Source organism: Monodon monoceros, unplaced genomic scaffold (genome assembly GCF_005190385.1).
Source record: "Monodon monoceros isolate NGI ecotype Baffin Bay Population unplaced genomic scaffold, NGI_Narwhal_1 Super_Scaffold_10, whole genome shotgun sequence".
Lineage (NCBI taxonomy): Eukaryota > Metazoa > Chordata > Mammalia > Artiodactyla > Monodontidae > Monodon > Monodon monoceros.
In genome coordinates this window covers 49,452,021-49,470,461 of record NW_021703766.1, presented here as the reverse complement: position 1 = coordinate 49,470,461, position 18,441 = coordinate 49,452,021, and the positions used below count along the sequence as shown (strand labels likewise).

At 58.7% G+C, this 18,441-nt stretch overlaps 2 protein-coding genes and 1 pseudogene across 2 annotated transcripts; 1 reads left to right on the top strand and 2 right to left on the bottom strand.

Moving 5' to 3' along the window:
* Positions 1-1,492: 1,492 nt before the first annotated feature.
* On the bottom strand, positions 1,493-7,788 carry LOC114903369 (annotated as a pseudogene).
* A 2,997-nt stretch (positions 7,789-10,785) lies between these two features.
* Positions 10,786-12,827, top strand: PNMA8B (PNMA family member 8B). Its single transcript, XM_029236126.1, is given in 7 exon segments — positions 10,786-11,718; positions 11,721-11,864; positions 11,866-11,950; positions 11,953-12,032; positions 12,034-12,368; positions 12,370-12,580; positions 12,582-12,827. Coding segments are annotated over 7 exon segments (2,034 nt in total).
* Positions 12,828-15,416: 2,589 nt separating this feature from the next.
* On the bottom strand, positions 15,417-18,174 carry CCDC8 (coiled-coil domain containing 8). Its single transcript, XM_029213508.1, has one exon. The coding sequence runs from the start codon at positions 17,407-17,409 to the stop codon at positions 15,997-15,999; it is 1,413 nt and encodes a 470-aa protein (XP_029069341.1). The 5' UTR covers positions 17,410-18,174; the 3' UTR covers positions 15,417-15,996.
* Positions 18,175-18,441: the final 267 nt, after the last annotated feature.

Below are 18,441 nucleotides of genomic sequence, written 5' to 3'. Positions count from 1 at the left end.
GGACTCTAAGGCCAGGCTGTGGCTCCTTTCTGGGGGCATTTCCTCCCCTCTAAGGACAGGTCCTGGGGCAGCTCCGACACTGGCCCAGACCAGCCTCAGCCCCTCACAGGTCCCCCCTCAGAGTTCCCTCTGGCCTTTGATTTACTCAGACAGCGAACTGGGGAACCCTATCACCTTAAGTCAGGGGCTACCAGGCCAGCGCTGAGGGGACAGTCAGCCCACGGGAGGTGGGGGCAGCTCATGGGACGTGCAGGGGGAGCCACAGGCCCATGGGAGGAGCACCGCCTGGTACTGCAGAGAAAAGCCAACACTCTGTATGGGAATTGTCCCAAATTGAAAATGTTGCAAATAGGACGTCCCTGGTGGCGCAGTGGTTAAGAATCCCCCTGCTGATGCAGGGGACACAGGTTCATGCCCTGGTCCGGGAAGATCCCACAGGCACAGAGCAACTAAGCCTGCACACCACAACTACTGAGCCTGCATGCCACAACTACTGAAGCCCACGCACCTAGAGCCCGTGCTCCACAACAAGAGAAGCCACCCCAATGAGAAGCCTGAAAACTGCAACAAAGAGTAGCCCCGTTCGCCACAACTAGAGAAAGCCCGCGCGCAGCAACGAAGACTCAACGCAGCCAAAAATAAATAAATAAATATTTTTAAAAAAAGAAAATGTTTCAGATAATACCCATTTTTTGAAAACACTGTGCAGGTTGAGTGACAGATTCAGTTTCTGGGCACCAGCAGGTGGCTTTGGCCTTGAGGAGCTGGTGCATTTGTACCAGCTACACTTCAGATGGGCAGGGCAGGTGTGGGTCTCTCTCTCTCTCTTCCTTCCCCTCCTTCCTTGGTCCTGGTCGCCAGAGCCCCGCCCCTCCCTTTCCCTCCCTCACCTCTTTTACCCTCCCCCAGGAGCAATCCCTCTGCCTCTCAGGCTTCTCTTCCTGGAATCATCTCCTCCCCCAGCAGGGAGGTTCAGCCTTCCTGACTGAAAGCTCAGCTACATCCTGACACCCCCGCGCGGCTGGGTGGCCGAGCCTCCATCACAAAGCCCGGCCCCCATCAGATTGGGGTAGAGGACAGGGGCACAGAGACGCTGGCCAGAAGCATGAGTCTGGAAGGGATCGGGGCTCTACGAACAGCCAGAAAGAACTCACTGGCACTGCTGGCCTCCCCCGGTGCCCGGTGTCCACGGACACGCTCACCCCTGTGCTAACGCGGGAGACCCAAAGACAATCCCGCTGGGGGGGCCCTGAGACCCCGTCCCATCACCTAGGGCTGCTGCCTCCGCGGGCGCCCGTTACACTCTTCCTTCTTCCCTTGGACTCGCTCGCGCCACCTGCAAAGGAGGGACTCAAAGCACAGGGGAGCGAGCGGTGGGCGGGCGCGCACTTTAGAGCTCAGTGCCCACGGTGCAGCGGTTGCCGCCTCCGCGGCGGGGAGGGCCGAGGGGCGGAGCTGGGGTCCCACCGGCAGCTGCAGCCTTGCCGTGGCCTTAGCCGCACTTGGGGGGCAGCCTCTTGCCCCGACCAGCCTTCTTCCCACGCGTGGACTTGGAGCCGGCGGGCGGCCGAGCCCTGGGCTGGCCGCCCTTGGCCTGCGCCCCAGCGCCCGCGCGCCCCTTCCTGCTATTGCTTCCTGCCGCCTCGTCCTGGGCTTCCGTCTCGGGAGGGATGCCCAGCCCGCCGGGGCCGCCGCCTCCCCTTCGGGTTTTGCGGGTCCCCGACGGGGCGGGAGTCGCTGCCCAAGCCCGCCCGACCCAGGGCCCTAAAGGCCGGGCGGGCCCGCTTGGCCCCGGGCTTCCTGGACGCGCGGTCCTCGGGCTCAGACTCCTCGCTCTCCACGTCCTCCGACTCCCTGTTCCCGCGGGCCGCCCGCAGCGCCAAAACCTCCCCCAGGTTGCCTTTGGCGCATCTGAACCTCCCACTCTGCCAGGCCTTTTCCTTTTCTTCCTATCACCTCAGCCATGTCCTGGGAATCCAGGAGCACCGCTAGCTCCAGGAGGCCGCCCTCATCTTCCTCGTCCTCGCCCCAGCCCCTCAGCGGGCCACCGGGAGCCTTCTTCCCTTTGCAGGTGGTCCGAGGCTCAGCCACGGTGGAGATGCATCCCAGCAAGTGAGCGCCGTCTTCGGCCTTCCTCAGGACCACGGCGTCCACCTGGCGGCCTGCCTCCTCCACCTTCACTCGGGTTCCTCGGGAAGTGTCCTTGGCCATGACGGACAAGACCTCGGGCAGGGCAGCTTTTTTGTCTTTCTTTTCGCTCCAGCCCAGCGACTCGATCACAGAAGCGATTTTCAACGCCTCCCTGCAGGTTTTGATGTCTGATGAAATCCTGTAGGCCATTATGTCTAGAACTCGGGGTTCTCCATGCCCTTCTGGGTGACCTGGTTGCCTCATCCCTCAGACTCCCCTCCTGAAGCACCACTGCCCTTGAGCGCCTCAGATGTGTCCCTCACGGCCATGAGAGCCACCGTGTTGCAGATACTGCTCCTGGCTTCTGTGATGCTCAAGCTGATCACATCGGGCGGCTCCTTCTCTGTCACATTCTTCTTGGCTTTGTCCAAAACGGTCGCCAGGGCCAAGAACTCCATGGAGACTGACTGTCTGCCTCATCCACGTCTCTCTGCACGGCTTCCTTGCAGCCGTTTGGAGTGTTGCGTAGAGCGCGCTGGCATTGCCATTTATCCCTGCCCAAGTCCTCCTCTTCCACCTCTGCGATCTCGATGCCCAGGCTCTGATGGAAGAATCCTTCAGCTCCTTTTTTGCAGAGGTAAATGGCTGTCCTCCTCGGCCCCTCTTTTTGTCTCTGGCTCTATTTCTGAGACCCCACCCCCACCCACACTGCCCTTGCTAGCCTTGCTGGCTGCACCTGGAACGGGGCCTGGGTCTCTGAATTGGCAGATGAGTCCCCAGGGGCCCTGGCCACTGCGGCCTGGGGAGCCTTTCATGCAGCAGCAAGCTGCCTCAGGACAGTTTCATCTGCCTCAGGACTCTCGTGTCCTTGCACAGAACCCTCCAGACGCCGTTCTTGCCCGGGATCCCCCTGGGGATGGCACCGTGATTAATGTCCGCCACAAACTCCATGAAGGTGGCCTTGGCCTTCTCCTCCCTCACGTCCCTCGTGTTCCTCAACCTGAACGTGCCCTGGCGTGAGAAGGCTGGCTGCAGGACGGCTTCGATGGCGCCTGTTCCAGGTCCTCCGGGATGCTGGTGACCAGCAGGGCCCTGTGCACGTCCACAGCCAGCGCCCTGCATGAGTATGGGCCTCCTGGGTGACGGATCACTACTCTCTCTCCCACTCCAGCCAAGTGTGACACATACCCCCTCCCCCTTCGTCCTGCCAGTTTTTTTGCATCTACATCAGAGTGGGCAGCAGGCTTTGGCTCCCGGGCACTGGCACCTCTCCTTCCCCCACGGGCTACTGCCGGTTCCATGACAACCGCTTTTAGGCTGTTGCCAGGGTCTGAGCATTTGTTTTGAGGAACCCAATGAAAATGAGAATATTCGCCTTGTAGTTTCACTGGGCAGGCCTCACACAGAAAACTCAGTCCCGCTCACTGGCGGATCAAGTCTCAGGAGGACCAGGCCTTAATGGGGGGTGATCAGCCCTCACTCGGGGTTACTCGGGGTCTGGAGTGAGTTTGATGGCTAGGGCCAGGAGGCGGGGTCTGGACTGAAGCTGAGGCTGGGGATGGGAGTGCAAGTGGCAGGTCTGTGTCCCGGTGGGGCTAAGGGCCCCTGGTTGGTGGCTGTGTGAGATGGAGGCTGAGCCCGAGCAGTGGGCCAGGCCTGGTTCAGGGGCACGACTGCCGTCCGGGTTTCACAGCCCTCCGGGCAGCCACAGCTATCAGGACCGCGGTGGGACCTTCTCTGTAGATCAGAGCAGGCGGGGTGCTCAGAGGGCAAGGCCTACTCGTGGGATGGGCCTGCGGCCACTGCAAATCATCATATCATAGTGACCCCCAGGGGGCCACTTGAATGATATCTCAATATCTGTGGCATTAACACCTCAAGTGCTACCTCCAGAGCTGCCCCTTCAAGCCTTCGGGCCTGTCCCTCCCCCCCCCCCTCCCCTCCCCCCCCCCCCCCCTCCCCTCCCCCTCCCCCTCCCCCTCACTTGGGACCTGGACACACTGTGGTGGTGACCCAGGCCCCAGGCTGCAGGATGAGCCCCAGGTAATGACGTTCGTTCATTCCCTCCTTCCATCTGGGCAAACTATTAGAGATAAAATCAGATTCCTTTCTCCTCAGCCCATCTGATGGCTGAGCTGCCAGTCTGCGCAAGCGTGGACCCATCCAGCAAACACTGACCGAGAACTTTCCTGCCATTGGGATTCTTCCAGAGCAGCAAGACCGCCTTTATGGTTCCCTGTTGGCATGAGACCTGGGGCCCCAGGAATGAGGCAAAAAGCCTCAGGAACCTATGGTAGGTGACGGTGCCAGGTCTGAGAAGTCAGGAAGACCCTTCCCTGGTCCCCTCAAGTCCTGCTCCAGCACTTCGAGCCAGAGGTAATGTCTGGCAGGGTACTGAGAGGCCCCTGTGCCCCTCCTTCTTGGAGGCTTGGAGAATGCTTTAGGGGGAACAAATTACACAGGACACTTTGAATTCCAAGTGCAGAAACCGAAGTTGTCCTGGATTAAGCAGAAAAGGGAATTCATTGGCTCACGTTACTATAAAGTCCAGGTTGTCTTAGCTTCAGTCATGGCTGGTTCCAGGGCCCCTTCATTCATTTATTCAACCAGACTCTGGACCAGCTCCCATTGGATCAGCTGGGTCATGTGCCTGCCCCTGCACCAATCACAGTGACTGGAGAGGGAGTGAGTGCTTTGATTGGCCAGGCTTCGGGGAGTGGTGGGTGAGGGTTAGTGATTCCCACAGGAACCACCTGGCTCCCTCCACATGAGGGAGGGGATGCCACAAGGAGCAATGGAGGCAAATCACTTAGGAGACGGGGGTGGGAGTGTAGGGGGTGGATACTGGGCTGGAAAGCAGGAGATTCTGTCCCCAGGGGAGGAAGGGCAGTAGTGAGACTCACTGTACCTGGATAGGGGAGAGCCTGAAAGGGAGTATGGGGCCCTCTCCTTGGCTGGGGGTGTCTGTTGTCGAATCTCTGGAACACTGGTTGGGGAAGAGCATTCACCCTTTCAGGTGCTCACTGAAGTCATTCCCGCCCAGAGACTTCATTCACTCATTCATTCAGTGTTTCTCTAGTGGCTGTCCTGGGACCCACCTGTGCAGGTCGCCGGGAGCAGTGATGACTGAGGCAGGCTCTGCCTCCTGGAGCTCAGGAGCGGAAGCGGAAGCGGAAGCGAGTGCTAGGAGGGAAACGCCTGCATTCTCAGGGGAGGTGGGTCGGAAGATCTGCAGCGGATTCTGGATTGGGGCCAGCTTCCCGAAACAGGTGACACTGAGCTGAGTCTGAAGGGAGGAGGTGACCCTCTGTGAAGTAGGGAAGAAGTGTTTTCGAGGGGGTTGGTGTATGAAGACCCCAGTGGCTGGATGGAGGACAGGAGACCTGAAGAGTTGAGGGGAATGAGGTGTGGCCGAGTGGGGGAAGAGGCAAGGCCAGGTCCACGGGGAATTGTGAGTTGGTTACACTAGGGATGTGGCCAAGGAGCAAAGGGCGGTTGGGTCTCCAAGGCCAGAGTGGGAAGCTTCTCTGCAGTTTAGGTGCTGTGTGACGCTGAGAGAGTTAAACAACATCTCTGAGCCTCACTTTCCTCCTTTGCACGATACTTTGAGCTGCTGTGTTGGCTTAGGCACGTGGAGGGTTTAGCGCACGTCCTGGGGTGCAGTAGGGCTTTCAGTAGCGGTTATTGGTATTAATCCTCTTCAGTATCGTAATACCTTTTTGTACGAAGAGCGGGCTGAGTGGCTGCTTTAGGGATTTGCTGGGTCAGAGCGTCCTCTGGTGGGCACAGGGAGACGTGGCTCAGAGAAGAAAAATGGACCAAAGGTTTAAATTTTAAAGATCTTTCTTCCCTCTCTCCCTCCGTTCCGTTCTCCCTGTCGTCTTTCCTTCCTTCCACACACATCCCCCCAGAACCTGCTTCCACCTATCTGGAGACCCAGTGGTGACTGTGACAGCCCAGGCCCTGCTGGGCGGAGGGGTGCCCGTCATAGGACACTCCTGAGTAGAGCTTAACACGGAAGCCGGATACTTTAGGCTGGAAAGAGACCCGGGAGGAGGGCGGGACCGCAGTATGCAGAGCCTCATAGGACAAGGCGAGGAGCCTGTGCTTTCTCCTGAGGGCACTGGGGAGCCATAGAGAGGTTTAGAGGAAAGGAGAGACAGGGTCAAGTTTGTTATGTCACGTGGAGGATGAATGGGAAGGGCGGGAGTGGGGCTGGATCAGACTCTCGCCCTCCCTCGGAGTCTTCCCAAGTCTGGCAGTCTGATGGCAGCTCCCCGACACACACCCACGGACCTGGCCCAAGTCTCCAGGCCGGTGTCCACACACAGAGCTCCGGGTGGTGGTGGCACCCCCTCAGCCTGCAGGTCCAAGCTCCCTGCGCCCCAGGGCAGGTTCGGTTGGCCTTGGTGAGCCTGAAGGAGAATCTGGCGGGTCCCTCCGGGCGGGGTCCGTCCCTTCATGGGCAGGAGCAACCTTCCCGGCTCCAATAGCGGGGCGAGAGTGGGCGAAGGGTGAGGCGTCGCTTGGTCCCTGCATGCTCTCTGGCGGTCTCCTTGTGGAGATGGTGGGTTTGTTCACGTGTTATAGATGAGGATGTGGGTGTTTCGGGCTGAGGCATGTGTAGTGTATCTGTGTGTTTCATTTGTTAGGGCTGTGTGTGTCTCTCTGTGGATGTAGGTGGGGCGAGTCTCGGGGTGTCAATGAATGGGTTTCTGTGTATGTCTCTGGTTATGTGCGAATTGTGTGTGTGTGTGTGTGTGTGCGTGTGTTTGTAGGAGGGAATAGAGTAGCTCAGTCCAAGTGTGTGTCAATGTCACCTTGTGTGAATGCAAGTGAGTGTGTGTGAGCCAGTGTGTGTTTTGTGTGTGTTAATGTGATTGTGGTACGGGCTGACACGAGCCTGATGCCACACCTTGAATCTAGCAAACCTCCAACACCAGCCCCTTCAGTTTGGGAGAGCGGGGAGATAGATCCGATGCCCGAACCTGGGACCCCCTCCCTCAACACTCTTCCCCCTCTCAGGGATGTACCAGGTCCCAGAACCGCGGGGAGGGAATAGTGGGGGGTGCTCCGCGCGCAGTAGATGAAGTTCTGCGGCGCCCGTATTGACCACCAGGCGGCGCTCCAGGGCCGCTACTTAAAGACGCACCTGCGAAGGCGCTTCCCCAGCGTTCAAGGGCGCGGGCGAAATAATTTGCTTAAGTTGATTCAGCTCTGAAGTGGGGTGCTGGGGTTCAACACTAACAGCAAGAACAACAAGCTGTTATTTATATATATTTATTTATATATGTTATTTATATATCTCTTAATACATGCGCTCTGATGATTTCAACGCAAGTTTAGGTGCTCTTACTGTGCACATTTTACAGATTCAGAGAAGGCAGATGACTTGTCAGAGTCACACAGAGCTGGAATCTGAACCCAGACGATCTGGCTTGACTCAAGTCACGTCCGTGTGACTCCAGGGTCTGTGAGCGGACCCCTTCCTTGCCGTCTCCGCAAACTCTGGGGGGAGGGGAAAACTGGGTGTGGAGGAGCGAGGGACGGGGAGAGGCCAGGGTGAGCTGGGGCAGATCATTAGGGGCCCGAGGCACCGGGATGGGGACGGTACACGGTCTTGGGGCTCGCAGTGGTCTCTACGCAAGCTGCCCCCATTGCGGTCATGGTCAGCTGTGGGTGATCTGGAAGTGACCGGCCACTGATTCATAACCTCAGTAGGACTTGCTGAGTGCTACGGGGGTTCGCTGGGCACGAGCACGCCACAACCTCTCCTATCTTCCTGACGACGCTAAGAGAACGTGATCCCCATTTTCAGGGACGTAAATGGAGGCACGGAGAGGTTAGTTACCTGTCCAAAGCAGTAAGGATGGGATGGGTGTGTGCTGGTTATCTTTGCTGCATAACAAACCATGCTAAACTCACTGGCATAAAACAAAAATGTTTTATTGTGTTCATGGAGTCTGTAGGTCAGCATAATGAAAGGGAATAATGGGGAATGGCTTTTTTTCAGTTCCACAACGTCTGGTGCCTTAGCTGGGGTGACTCCAATGGCTAAGGTCTGGGGTGACTCCAATGGCTAAGGTCTGGGGTGACTCCAATGGCTAAGGTCTGGGGTGACTCCAATGGCTAAGGTCTGGAATCATTTGGAAGCTTCATCGTCATGTCTGGTGCCTGGTCTGGGATGACTTGAAAACTGGGCTTAGCTGGAGATGTTGACTTGAGCACCTCCATTGGTCTCTCCGTGTGAGTTGGGCTTCCTCACAGCATGGAGGTTAAATTTCAAGCAGGAATGTCCTGGGAGGGGGGTCTTGAGAGCAAATATTCCAAGAGAAGTGGGCAAAAGGCTTTTATAACTGGCCTTGGGAGACACGTAGCATCACTTCTGCCATACTTGTCGAGGCAGTCACAGCATGTCTAGATTCAGATTCAAGAAAAGGGTATGTGGACGCCGCTTCCAGATGGTGGTCAAAGAACTTGTAGCCAGGACTTCCCTGGTGGCGCAGTGGTTAAGAATCTGCCTGCCAATGCAGTGGACACATGTTCGAACCCTGGTCCAGGAAGATCCCACATACCGCAGAGCAACTGAGTCTGTGGCGCCGCAACTAGAGAAAGCCCGCACACAGCAACGAAGACCTAACACAGCCAAAAATAAATAAACAAATTTATATAAAAAATGAAATCTATTCTTAAAATTCATTTCACCTGTTTTTAATTTTATTTATTTATTTATTTATTTAGCGGTACGTGGGCCTCTTACTGTTGTGACCACTCCCGTTGTGGAGCACAGGCTCCGGACGCGCAGGCTCAGCGGCCATGGCTCACGGGCCCAGCCACTCCGCGGCATAGTGGAATCCTCCCGGACCGGGGCACGAACCCGTGTCCCCTGCATCAGCAGGCGGCCTCTCAACCACTGTGCCACCAGGGAAGCCCTCACCTGTTTTGTATTTATTGAAGGTGGACGTTAGCAAACTTAACATTTTGCACGTGGCTTGCCTTGGGGGCTCGCATTATATTTCTGTCGGACAACGCTGCTCTAGAGAGAAGGATAACATCCATTTGGGGACCAGGAGGGCGAAAGGAAAAGAGGAAAGCAGGGAAAATAAGAGCTGCAAGGGCGTGGGTAGGAGAGTGAGAAAGCTGTTTGGTTTGCCTTAGGCCCAGTTTCCATGGTAACCTTGCAATAAACTCTTCCTACGTTAAAAAAAAAAAAGAGGAAGGGTTTGGGTTTCTTTTTTATTTATATACTTATTTATTTAACAATTAAATTAATTAATATATTTATGTTAAATGATTATATCATACGTTCTCAAGAAAGAAGTCCCATAGGTATCTTTCATGGAGCACCAACTCTGGGCCAACCTCTGTTCCAAGGGCTTTCATGGATCATCACCTTTAATCCCCCTAAGGATCCTATGAGGTAGGGTTAGTGGTTATCGCCATTTCACAGAGGCGTAGAGAAGCCCAGGGATCTTCCCAGAGTCACTGCGAGGGCAGCGAGCAGCAGTAGAAACTCAATAGCTGGACCACAGCGCCTGATTTACACAGAGTTGTGCGTGGGGGAGGTTTATAAAGGATGGTGATGCAGATGTGTATTTAGAGTAGCTATGATATTCACCTGTCCCAGCCTGTGGACCCAGTCAGCGGAAATGCCTTCTTGCAGAATTCACGTCTGATCTCACTGAGGATCATACACGTACAGAAACTGTGTACAAAAACACACGGTGAATTGCACGTGCATCGTTATGGCTACAGAAACATCTGCGAGAGCGAGACCTCATTGAACGAGGCCCGTACCCCATCAGTGAGAGCTGTGGACCCCAAATGATGCCTGCACCTCACAGCTGAGGCCTGTGTACCCTTATTGAAGCCCGTCCCCACTGAGTGAGGCCTGAAAACTCTGAGTGAGTCCTGGTTCCACCGTGGGAGGCCATAGGCTTTTTTGTTGTTTTTCTTTTGTCCGCGCTGCGCCGCTTGTGGGATCTTAGTTCCCGGACCAGGGATCGAACCTGTGACCTCTGCTGTGGAAGCACGAAGTCCTAACCACCGGACCGCCAGGGTATTCCCCCCCACCACTTTTTTTCCCCCATAGCCCTTGATTTACGTCTCTCTATCCTGAACTCCACCTACACTGTGGAGGGGAATTGCAACCCTGCAGGAAGCCGGTCCTCTACCGAAAAGAGGCCTCTATCCCCTGAAGGAGCTCGGGTCCCCCTGACTGCTGTTTCAGCCCCTGTGAATATGGCCTTTTGGGGCTCATCACTAATGGTGATCCCACCCCTTGAGTCTTCCGTTCCTCAGGCTCGTCCAGAGCCGGCTCCTCAGACCCCACCAACTCCGACCCCTGCTCCAGCCCGCAGTGTTGCCATGGAGATGGGGTGCAGCTGGGAGGCGGGGCTAGCCCGTGTGCGCAGGCGCAGGGCGGAGCAGACCCGTCGCCCGGAACTGCTGAGATTGAGCAGAGGGTGCAAGGCCAGGCCCGACCACAGGCAGGCGAGCGTGGCGCCCCTCCCCGCGCCGCTCCGGGGGCGCACGGCGTCGCCCTCCCCAGCACCTGTCCCGGGCGCCGCGGTGTCACTCAGCCTCTGTCAGGAACAAAGGGCGGAGGGGCCGGGCCGGTGGCACCCCTGGGTTTGACTCGTAAGCTTCCTGTGGATGCTAGGACCCCTGTGGGCAGGGACCTCGGGAAAGGACGCTGCGTCAGCCGCCCAGGGGCAGTTGGAGCCCGAGCCTTGCCACATTCACCTGAACCTGAGCTCCAAGCCCTGTGGCGCTGTTCCAGAGTGGCATTTGCACAGGGGACCGCAGCCCACGTCCGCCTTGGGCTCCCTCCTGCTCCGCTGTCAGCGCCAGCGGCGGCACGTGGCCATGAACCTTTTGGGGGACTGGTGCAGGGGGCTGGCCGTGGACGTGCACAGGGCCCTGCTGGTCACCGGCATCCCGGAGGACCTGGAGCAGACAGCCATCGAAGCCGTCCTGAAGCCGGCCTTGCTGCCCCTGGGCAAGTTCAGGCTGCGGAACACGCGGGCCGTGAGGGACGAGAAGGCCAAGGCCTCCCTGATGGAGTTTGTGAAGGGCATTAATCATGGTGCCATCCCCGAGGAGGTCCCGGGCAAGGACGGCGACTGGAGGGTTCTGTGCAAGGACAGCACGGAGGGCATGAGAGTCCTGAGGCAGGTGAAATGCTTGCTGTTGGATAAAAGGCCTCCACAGGCCACAGTGGCCAGGGCCCCCGGGGACACGCCCACCCCTCCCGCTTCGGAGACCCTGGCTCTGGGGTCGGAGCCAGGGGTCAGGGAGGCTGGCCCCCCTCCTGGTGCAGCCAAAGATGCTAGGAGGGGCCGTCGGGGTCACAGAAACAGAACCAGAGGCAGCAGGTGGGCCAGAAGAGCGTCGTGGAGGGCGGCCATCCACGTCGGGGACCGGGAGTCCCAAGACTCTCCCGACTAGAGCCTGGGTATCACGATCGAGGAGATGGGCAAGGAGGACTTGAGCGGGGATGGCGAACAGAGCGCGCTGTACGCCACCCTCCAGCCCGCCGCTAAGGAGCCTGTTAGGAAGTGGGCCCTCCAGAAGGAAGGAGATGATGGAACGGTCCCGGCGAGTTCTTGGCCCTGGCAACGGTGACGGACAAAGCCAAGAAGAGGAAGATGGAGAACGATCCCCCTGGGGCTGAGTCGATCAGCCTGAACATCAAAGAAGACCGGAGCGAAATTCCAGACTTAGTGGCCCTACTTACTCGCAGTGGGAGACACGTCGGACGAGGAGACCATGGGCAGCGACGCCTCCCAAAGCGAGTCTCAGGGAAACGGGGATCAAGAAAGAGGGGGGTGGACATTCCCGAGTTTGTGGCCATTGTGCCTTGTACAGACCCCGCGGGCCACTCCGCCTGCGACGAGATGTTTGAAAATTGCTTCTGTGATCGAGTTTCTGGGCTGGAGCGACAAAAAAGCTGCCCTGCCCGAGGTCTTGTCCGTCATGGCCAAGGACACTTCCCGAGGAACCCGAGTGAAGGTGGAGGAGGCAGGCCGCCAGGTGGACGCCGTGGTCCTGAGGAAGGCCGAAGACGGCGCTCACTTGCTGGGATGCATCTCCACCGTGGCTGAGCCTCGGACCACCTGCAAAGGGAAGAAGGCTCCCGGTGGCCCGCTGAGGGGCTGGGGCGAGGACGAGGAAGATGAGGGCGGCCTCCTGGAGCTAGCGGTGCTCCTGGATGCCCAGGACGTGGCTGAGGTGATAGGAAGAAAAGGAAAAGGCCTGGCAGAGTGGGAGGTTCAGATGCGCCAAAGGCAACCTGGGGGAGGTTTTGGCGCTGCGGGCGGCCCGCGGGAACAGGGAGTCGGAGGACGTGGAGAGCGAGGAGTCGGAGTCCGAGGACCGCGCGTCCAGGAAGCCCCGGGCCAAGCGGGCCCGCCCGGCCTTTAGGGCCCCGGGTCGGGCGGGCTTGGGCAGCGACTCCCGCCCCGTCGGGGACCCGCAAAACCCGAAGGGGAGGCGGCGGCCCCGGAGGGCTGGGCATCCCTCCCGAGACGGAAGCCCAGGACGAGGCGGCAGGAAGCAATAGCAGGAAGGGGCGCGCGGGCGCTGGGGCGCAGGCCAAGGGCGGCCAGCCCAGGGCTCGGCCGCCCGCCGGCTCCAAGTCCACGCGTGGGAAGAAGGCTGGTCGGGGCAAGAGGCTGCCCCCCAAGTGCGGCTAAGGCCACGGCAAGGCTGCAGCTGCCGGTGGGACCCCAGCTCCGCCCCTCGGCCCTCCCCGCCGCGGAGGCGGCAACCGCTGCACCGTGGGCACTGAGCTCTAAAGTGCGCGCCCGCCCACCGCTCACTCCCCTGTCCTTTCAGTCCCTCCGTTGCAGGTGGTGCGAGCGAGCTCAAGGGAAGAAGGAAGAGTGTAACGGGCTCCCGCGGACGCAGCAGCCCTAGGTGATGGGACGGGGTCTCAGGGCCCCCCCAGCGGGATTGTCTTTGGGTCTCCCGCGTTAGCGCAGGGGTGAGCGTGTCCGTGGACACCGGGCACCGGGGGAGGCCAGCAGTGCCAGTGAGTTCTTTCTGGCTGTTCGTAGAGCCCCGATCCCTTCCAGACTCATGCTTCTGGCCAGCGTCTCTGTGCCCCTGTCCTCCACCCCAATCTGATGGGGGCCGGGCTTTGTGATGGAGGCTCGGCCACCCAGCCGCGCGGGGGTGTCAGGATGTAGCTGAGCTTTCAGTCAGGAAGGCTGAACCTCCCTGCTGGGGGAGGAGATGATTCCAGGAAGAGAAGCCTGAGAGGCAGAGGGGTTGCTCCTGGGGGAGGGTAAAAGAGGTGAGGGAGGGAAAGGGAGGGGCGGGGCTCTGGCGACCAGGACCAAGGAAGGAGGGGAAGGAAGAGAGAGAGAGAGACCCACACCTGCCCTGCCCATCTGAAGTGTAGCTGGTACAAATGCACCAGCTCCTCAAGGCCAAAGCCACCTGCTGGTGCCCAGACACCGAATCTGTCACTCAACCTGCACGGTGTTTTCAAAGAGTGGGAATTATTTGCAACATTTTCAGTTTGGGGCAATTCACATACAGAGTGTTGGATTTTCTCTGCAGTACCAGGCGGTGCTCCTTCACGGGCCTGTGGCTCCCCCTGAACGTCCCGCGGCTCCCCCTGCACGTCCCGCCAACTGTCCCCCACCCCACCTCCCGTGGGCTGACTCCCCTCAGCGCTGGAGGGGAGGGGTATGGCCGGCAGATACCCGAGGGAAGCGCTCTCAGGAGGCAGGAACAGCCCGAGCAAAAGCCCCGAGCCAGGGCTGTGGTGATTGGGGTTTATTCGTGTGTAACCCTTGACCGCTCAGGTGCCAGGATTCCCTGCTAAGCGTAGGAGAGACCGTGTCTCCAAAACAGGCCACCTGCCTTCACGGGAGTGGCTGTCTACTTGGATTCCACATTACTGGAGTTTAGACTGTGAGTGTGCAGAGGTCCCTGGGGTCGGGGAGAGCAGACAGGCCGGGAGCGTGCCCCCCTTCCCTTCCTGGGACCTCTAGGAGTAAGCTGTCCCATCCCTCGGTCTGCTCAAACGGAGACAGGGGCCCCCTGAGACTCCCGGGGATGTGACCTGGTCCTCGAACGGCCTGGAGGGAGAAGCCAGGGCTCCAGAAACAGAAAACAACAAGCCTTTCCCTCTATTCGGTTCCTCAAAGCCTGTTGCCCACGAGGCCCCGCCTTCCTTATTGCAGGCCCCGCCCCAAGACAGGACGCTCCGCCCCGCTACAACTAGGCCTGAGGAGGTAGCGTCAACTCAGGCGAGTTGCCGTGGCCCGTTTATCCACCAGGTGGCGCTCCAAGACCGATGGTTAAAATCGCGCCGTGGTGGCTCTCAGGGTGCGCCCACTGTCCCAACCAGGAAGCGCTCCGGGACAGATGGTTAAAATCAAGGGGAGGACGGCCCTTCTTGAGCACTAAAGGTGCGCGGGCACTGGTCCACTGCCTTGAAACTTCAAAGCTCCGCCTGTTTTTTGAACTTTCGGCCAGGCTGCCGCAGTTCTCAAAATAAGGTCCTGAAACCAGCTGCATCCACGTCTCCTGGGAACTTCTTAAGAATGCATATTCTTGCCCCCCCCCCCCCGCTACCCCCACCAGCCCTACAGCCCTACTGAGTCAGGTCTAAGAAGCTCAGGCCAGGACTGCAGCCTCAGGAGGACCCAGGTGGCCTTCAGACCTCCCTCCAAGAATTCCCTTTTCTCCTGCCTGTACCGAGGTTGGGCCAGGGTCATTTGCTGTGTTTTTCCCCCAGTGAGGTTGGGTGAGGGGACACAAAACAACACAGAGAAATGTCCCCCAGCTCCCACAGCATGTGGCAACCTGATGTCTCCCGATTATAAGGGCCAGTCACAGCATACTGCTCACTATCACACCACAGTGTACCTTTTGCCCTGTTCCTGTTGCAATGAAGCTTTTTCAGTGTGTCCAGGAGCCAAGCTGCCCCAGGAGATGTTTGTGGGGCTTGATCAAAACGGATTCCTGGGCCACACAGCCTGCACCAGCAATTCACAGCTCTGGCACAAAGGGCTCCAGAACCCGCGTTTTGGTCACGTTTCCCAGATGATGATTCTGGACTTGGTAGCCAAGATGTGACGAAGCATGTAAACTGCGGGCCCTGTACCCACCAAGCCTGCAGAACCCAGGAATGTGGGGATGGCAAGCAAAGTGACTTAAACACAAGTCGCCATCATGGAGGGGGGGAGGGGAGGGGACACAAGGGTATGACAAAATCACCCTGGAGCATTCTTCAGTTGCCAAGTCCACAGCCAAGAAATAAGTTTGTAAACACTTTTATTTGCATGTTGACCTGCGCCCTCTTTTTAAGTTCCAGGAGGCAGTGAGTTTAAGTGTGCAGGCGAAAGGGCGAAGAAAAAGGGGAAGAGGAAGGAATTTCTCCCTCACCTCTCTCCCTTTTTCAAGCTGAGCACCTAGAATTGCATATGAAGAAGTTAAAATCATGGGTGATGCGAACCCGTTGTATGGGTTTCTTTATTTACATTCCTTGGGTTACTATGAAGAGTCTATATTTTAAAAAATCAATGCATTGGGAATTCCCTGGTGGTCCAGTGGTTAGGATTTGGCACGTTCACTGCCGGGCCCAGGTTCAATCCCTAGTCCAGGAATTAAGATCCCACAAGCCACGAGAAAACAAAATTAAATCAATGCATGAGAGACACAATTTTAACAAGAAAACAAAGAGGGGTGTTAGAAGGAGATGTGCGGGGCACTGCCAAGCCCTTGCTGTACCTCCATTTTCAAGTATGGAGATAGCACCTCTGTCCAAGTGTCGGAGTTAGGGACACACCCTGAGCGGCCCATACTGTGGCAGGTGGCGAGGTCCTCCGTGGCCCCCCTGCCCTCTCCTCACAGCTGGTTTTCCTGCTCTCCGTGCTCTGCCTCTGCTCTGGCCTCAGCCCTCAGGACCCTGAGGCTCCTAGCCCCACCTGCCCTGGGGACTCTCTTGGGCAGGGTGGGCAACCGGGGAGTGTACCAGAAGGTTCTCCGGCGCTTTCGAAACCATGAAAAGCGTCCAGGGGTCTGGAACCTCACTGTCTTGACCTGTTTCCGGGTCCTAGATACTGGGCTGACCCCTAGGGCCCTCTGGTCAGATACAGCCTCTGCTCCCTGGACATCTGGTGCCTCTGCCCTCTGATTATCTGCATCCTCTACCCTCTGGACAGCTGGGGCTTCTGCCCTCTGATTACCCAGAGCCTCTGCCCCCTGGACAGCCATGGCCTCTGCCCTCTGATTACCCACAGCCTCTGCCCTCTGGACAGCCATGGCCTCTGCCCTCTGGTTACCCACAGCCTCTGCCCTCTGGACAGCTATGGCCCCTGCTCTTTGATCATCTACAGCCTCCATCCTCTGATTATCTACGGCCTCCACTCTCTGCTCACCTACAGCCTCTGCCCCCTGAGCCCTGGCTGTTGCTTCCTCTCTCCTGCGACGCCAGAATGAGGCCCAGTTGATCTTAGGCCTCCACCGTCTTGGGGGGCTCTCAGGCACCTGCCCGTCTCCTGCATTTCCCACATTATCCCCCAGGCTGGCACTGCGTGGCACTGATGCACCATCCCTCTCCAACCTGGTAGAGGCCTGCCAGGCTTCGCCCACCCCTGGGCTGGACCTCGGTGCCCAGCCCTTCACCCTCCGCTTCAGCTTCCCCCAGGACACCTGGGTGACATACTCCCGCCACCTGTCCGCTTTGGACAGCTGGGGCACCGGGTTGTCCTCAAACATGGGCACTGGCAGGTTCACCCGGCGGCGGGCTGGCGGCACGCTGGGCTTCTTCTCCCCTCGCCGGAGGAAGGCCTCCACCAGTTCCTCATCATCCTCGCTCTCCAGGTCGCTCCCAAGGAATTTGCTGCCCAGGTAACTGACAGGCATTTTGCGCACCTTCCTGCCACGCCCCGTGCCTCTGTGGCCCTTGTCACCCTTGTCTCTGGAGGTCTCGAAGTCGCTGAACTCGCTGTCACTGGCGTTGCTGCTGTCATAAGTGCCCACGACCAGCCGGGGAGGTGGGGTCACCATCTGCTGGACTCTCCTCATCTGGGGCCCCTTGGGTTTTTTGGGGGGTTGGGGTGGATGCGGAGTGCTCTTCTCAATGATGCGGGCCACATCCTCCAGGGTGCGGCCTTCTTCCTCCAGAAACTGGATCAGCCGCTCCCGAAATTCCGCCTCCTTGGTGGCGGGCTTGGAGATGACCCTCCAGACGCCTCCCGCCAGCCTGACTTCGCGGGGGATGAGCAAATAGTCCACGTCCTCCCCGATCTGCAGCATCCCCACTGTGGAGTCCTCCTCCCGGCGAAACACCTTGCCGATCTTCTTAAAGGTCCCCACAGGCTTCAAGGCTTCCACGAGGACGTCCAAATCCACATCTTTGCAGACGTCGGGGACGCTCCAGAGGATCAGGCAGTCGGGGGATGGGAGGAAGCCCCAGGGGAACCAGCCCCCCACATGGCTTTTCTCGAGGGTCTTTAAAATCTCCAGGGTGAAATCTGGGGTGGGGGCAATGAGCCCAATCTACTCGTAGCCCCGAGTCTTGGGGGTGAGGGTGGGGTCTCGGTGGCGCCGCCGGGAGAGTCTCACCTCCCAATTTCTCCGCCTGCAACGAGTCTGGTCTTGATCAAGTCCCGCTCCCCTCAAGGACTGGTGGGAATCAATTTCCAGTATGCTTACGTGAGCCGGGATGAGGTCAGTCCTGAGGCTCCAAGCCCACCGCAAGCTGCAAACGGGTGTCCCGGCTGCAGCTGCGATACAGGGGCTGCCCGGTGGCTCTTCCTGTTCCAGGGACGTGCCTGGAACTTGGGGGAGAACTTCGCAGACAAAGAAGGCTCAGCCGTGGCTATTCAATATGGCCGAGGCGCTTGGAGGCCGCAGCCCAGCTCCCCAGGAGGGTCTCCCGCCCCTAGGCAGGCTGCCACCCCGGTCCAGGCTGACCTTGACGCACCTCCCACCTCCCAGCCCGAGCGCTCAATGCCTAGGAGCGCGCGCGCGCAGGAAGCTCCTCCTCGCCTTCCCCCAGGATGAGGCCCACCTACCCCCTTCTCATCTTACACTCCGGGACTCGGGAAGACTGACAAGGGGGTTGTCCACTCCCTTCGGGACGCCCTCGCTCCCCTCCCCCACAGGGGTGTGGCCACGCCCCGGGCCTCTCAGGGGCCCTATCTTCCAAGCTGAACGCCCGCGCCAAAGCCCAAGCCCACGTCAGCACCTTACCCCAGGAAAGGCAGCAGTTCCCAAACCTGCCATCCTAAACGTGCGGGTTCCAGCCAAGCCCTGAAGGTGGGCGTGCTAATGGGACAGTCCCTT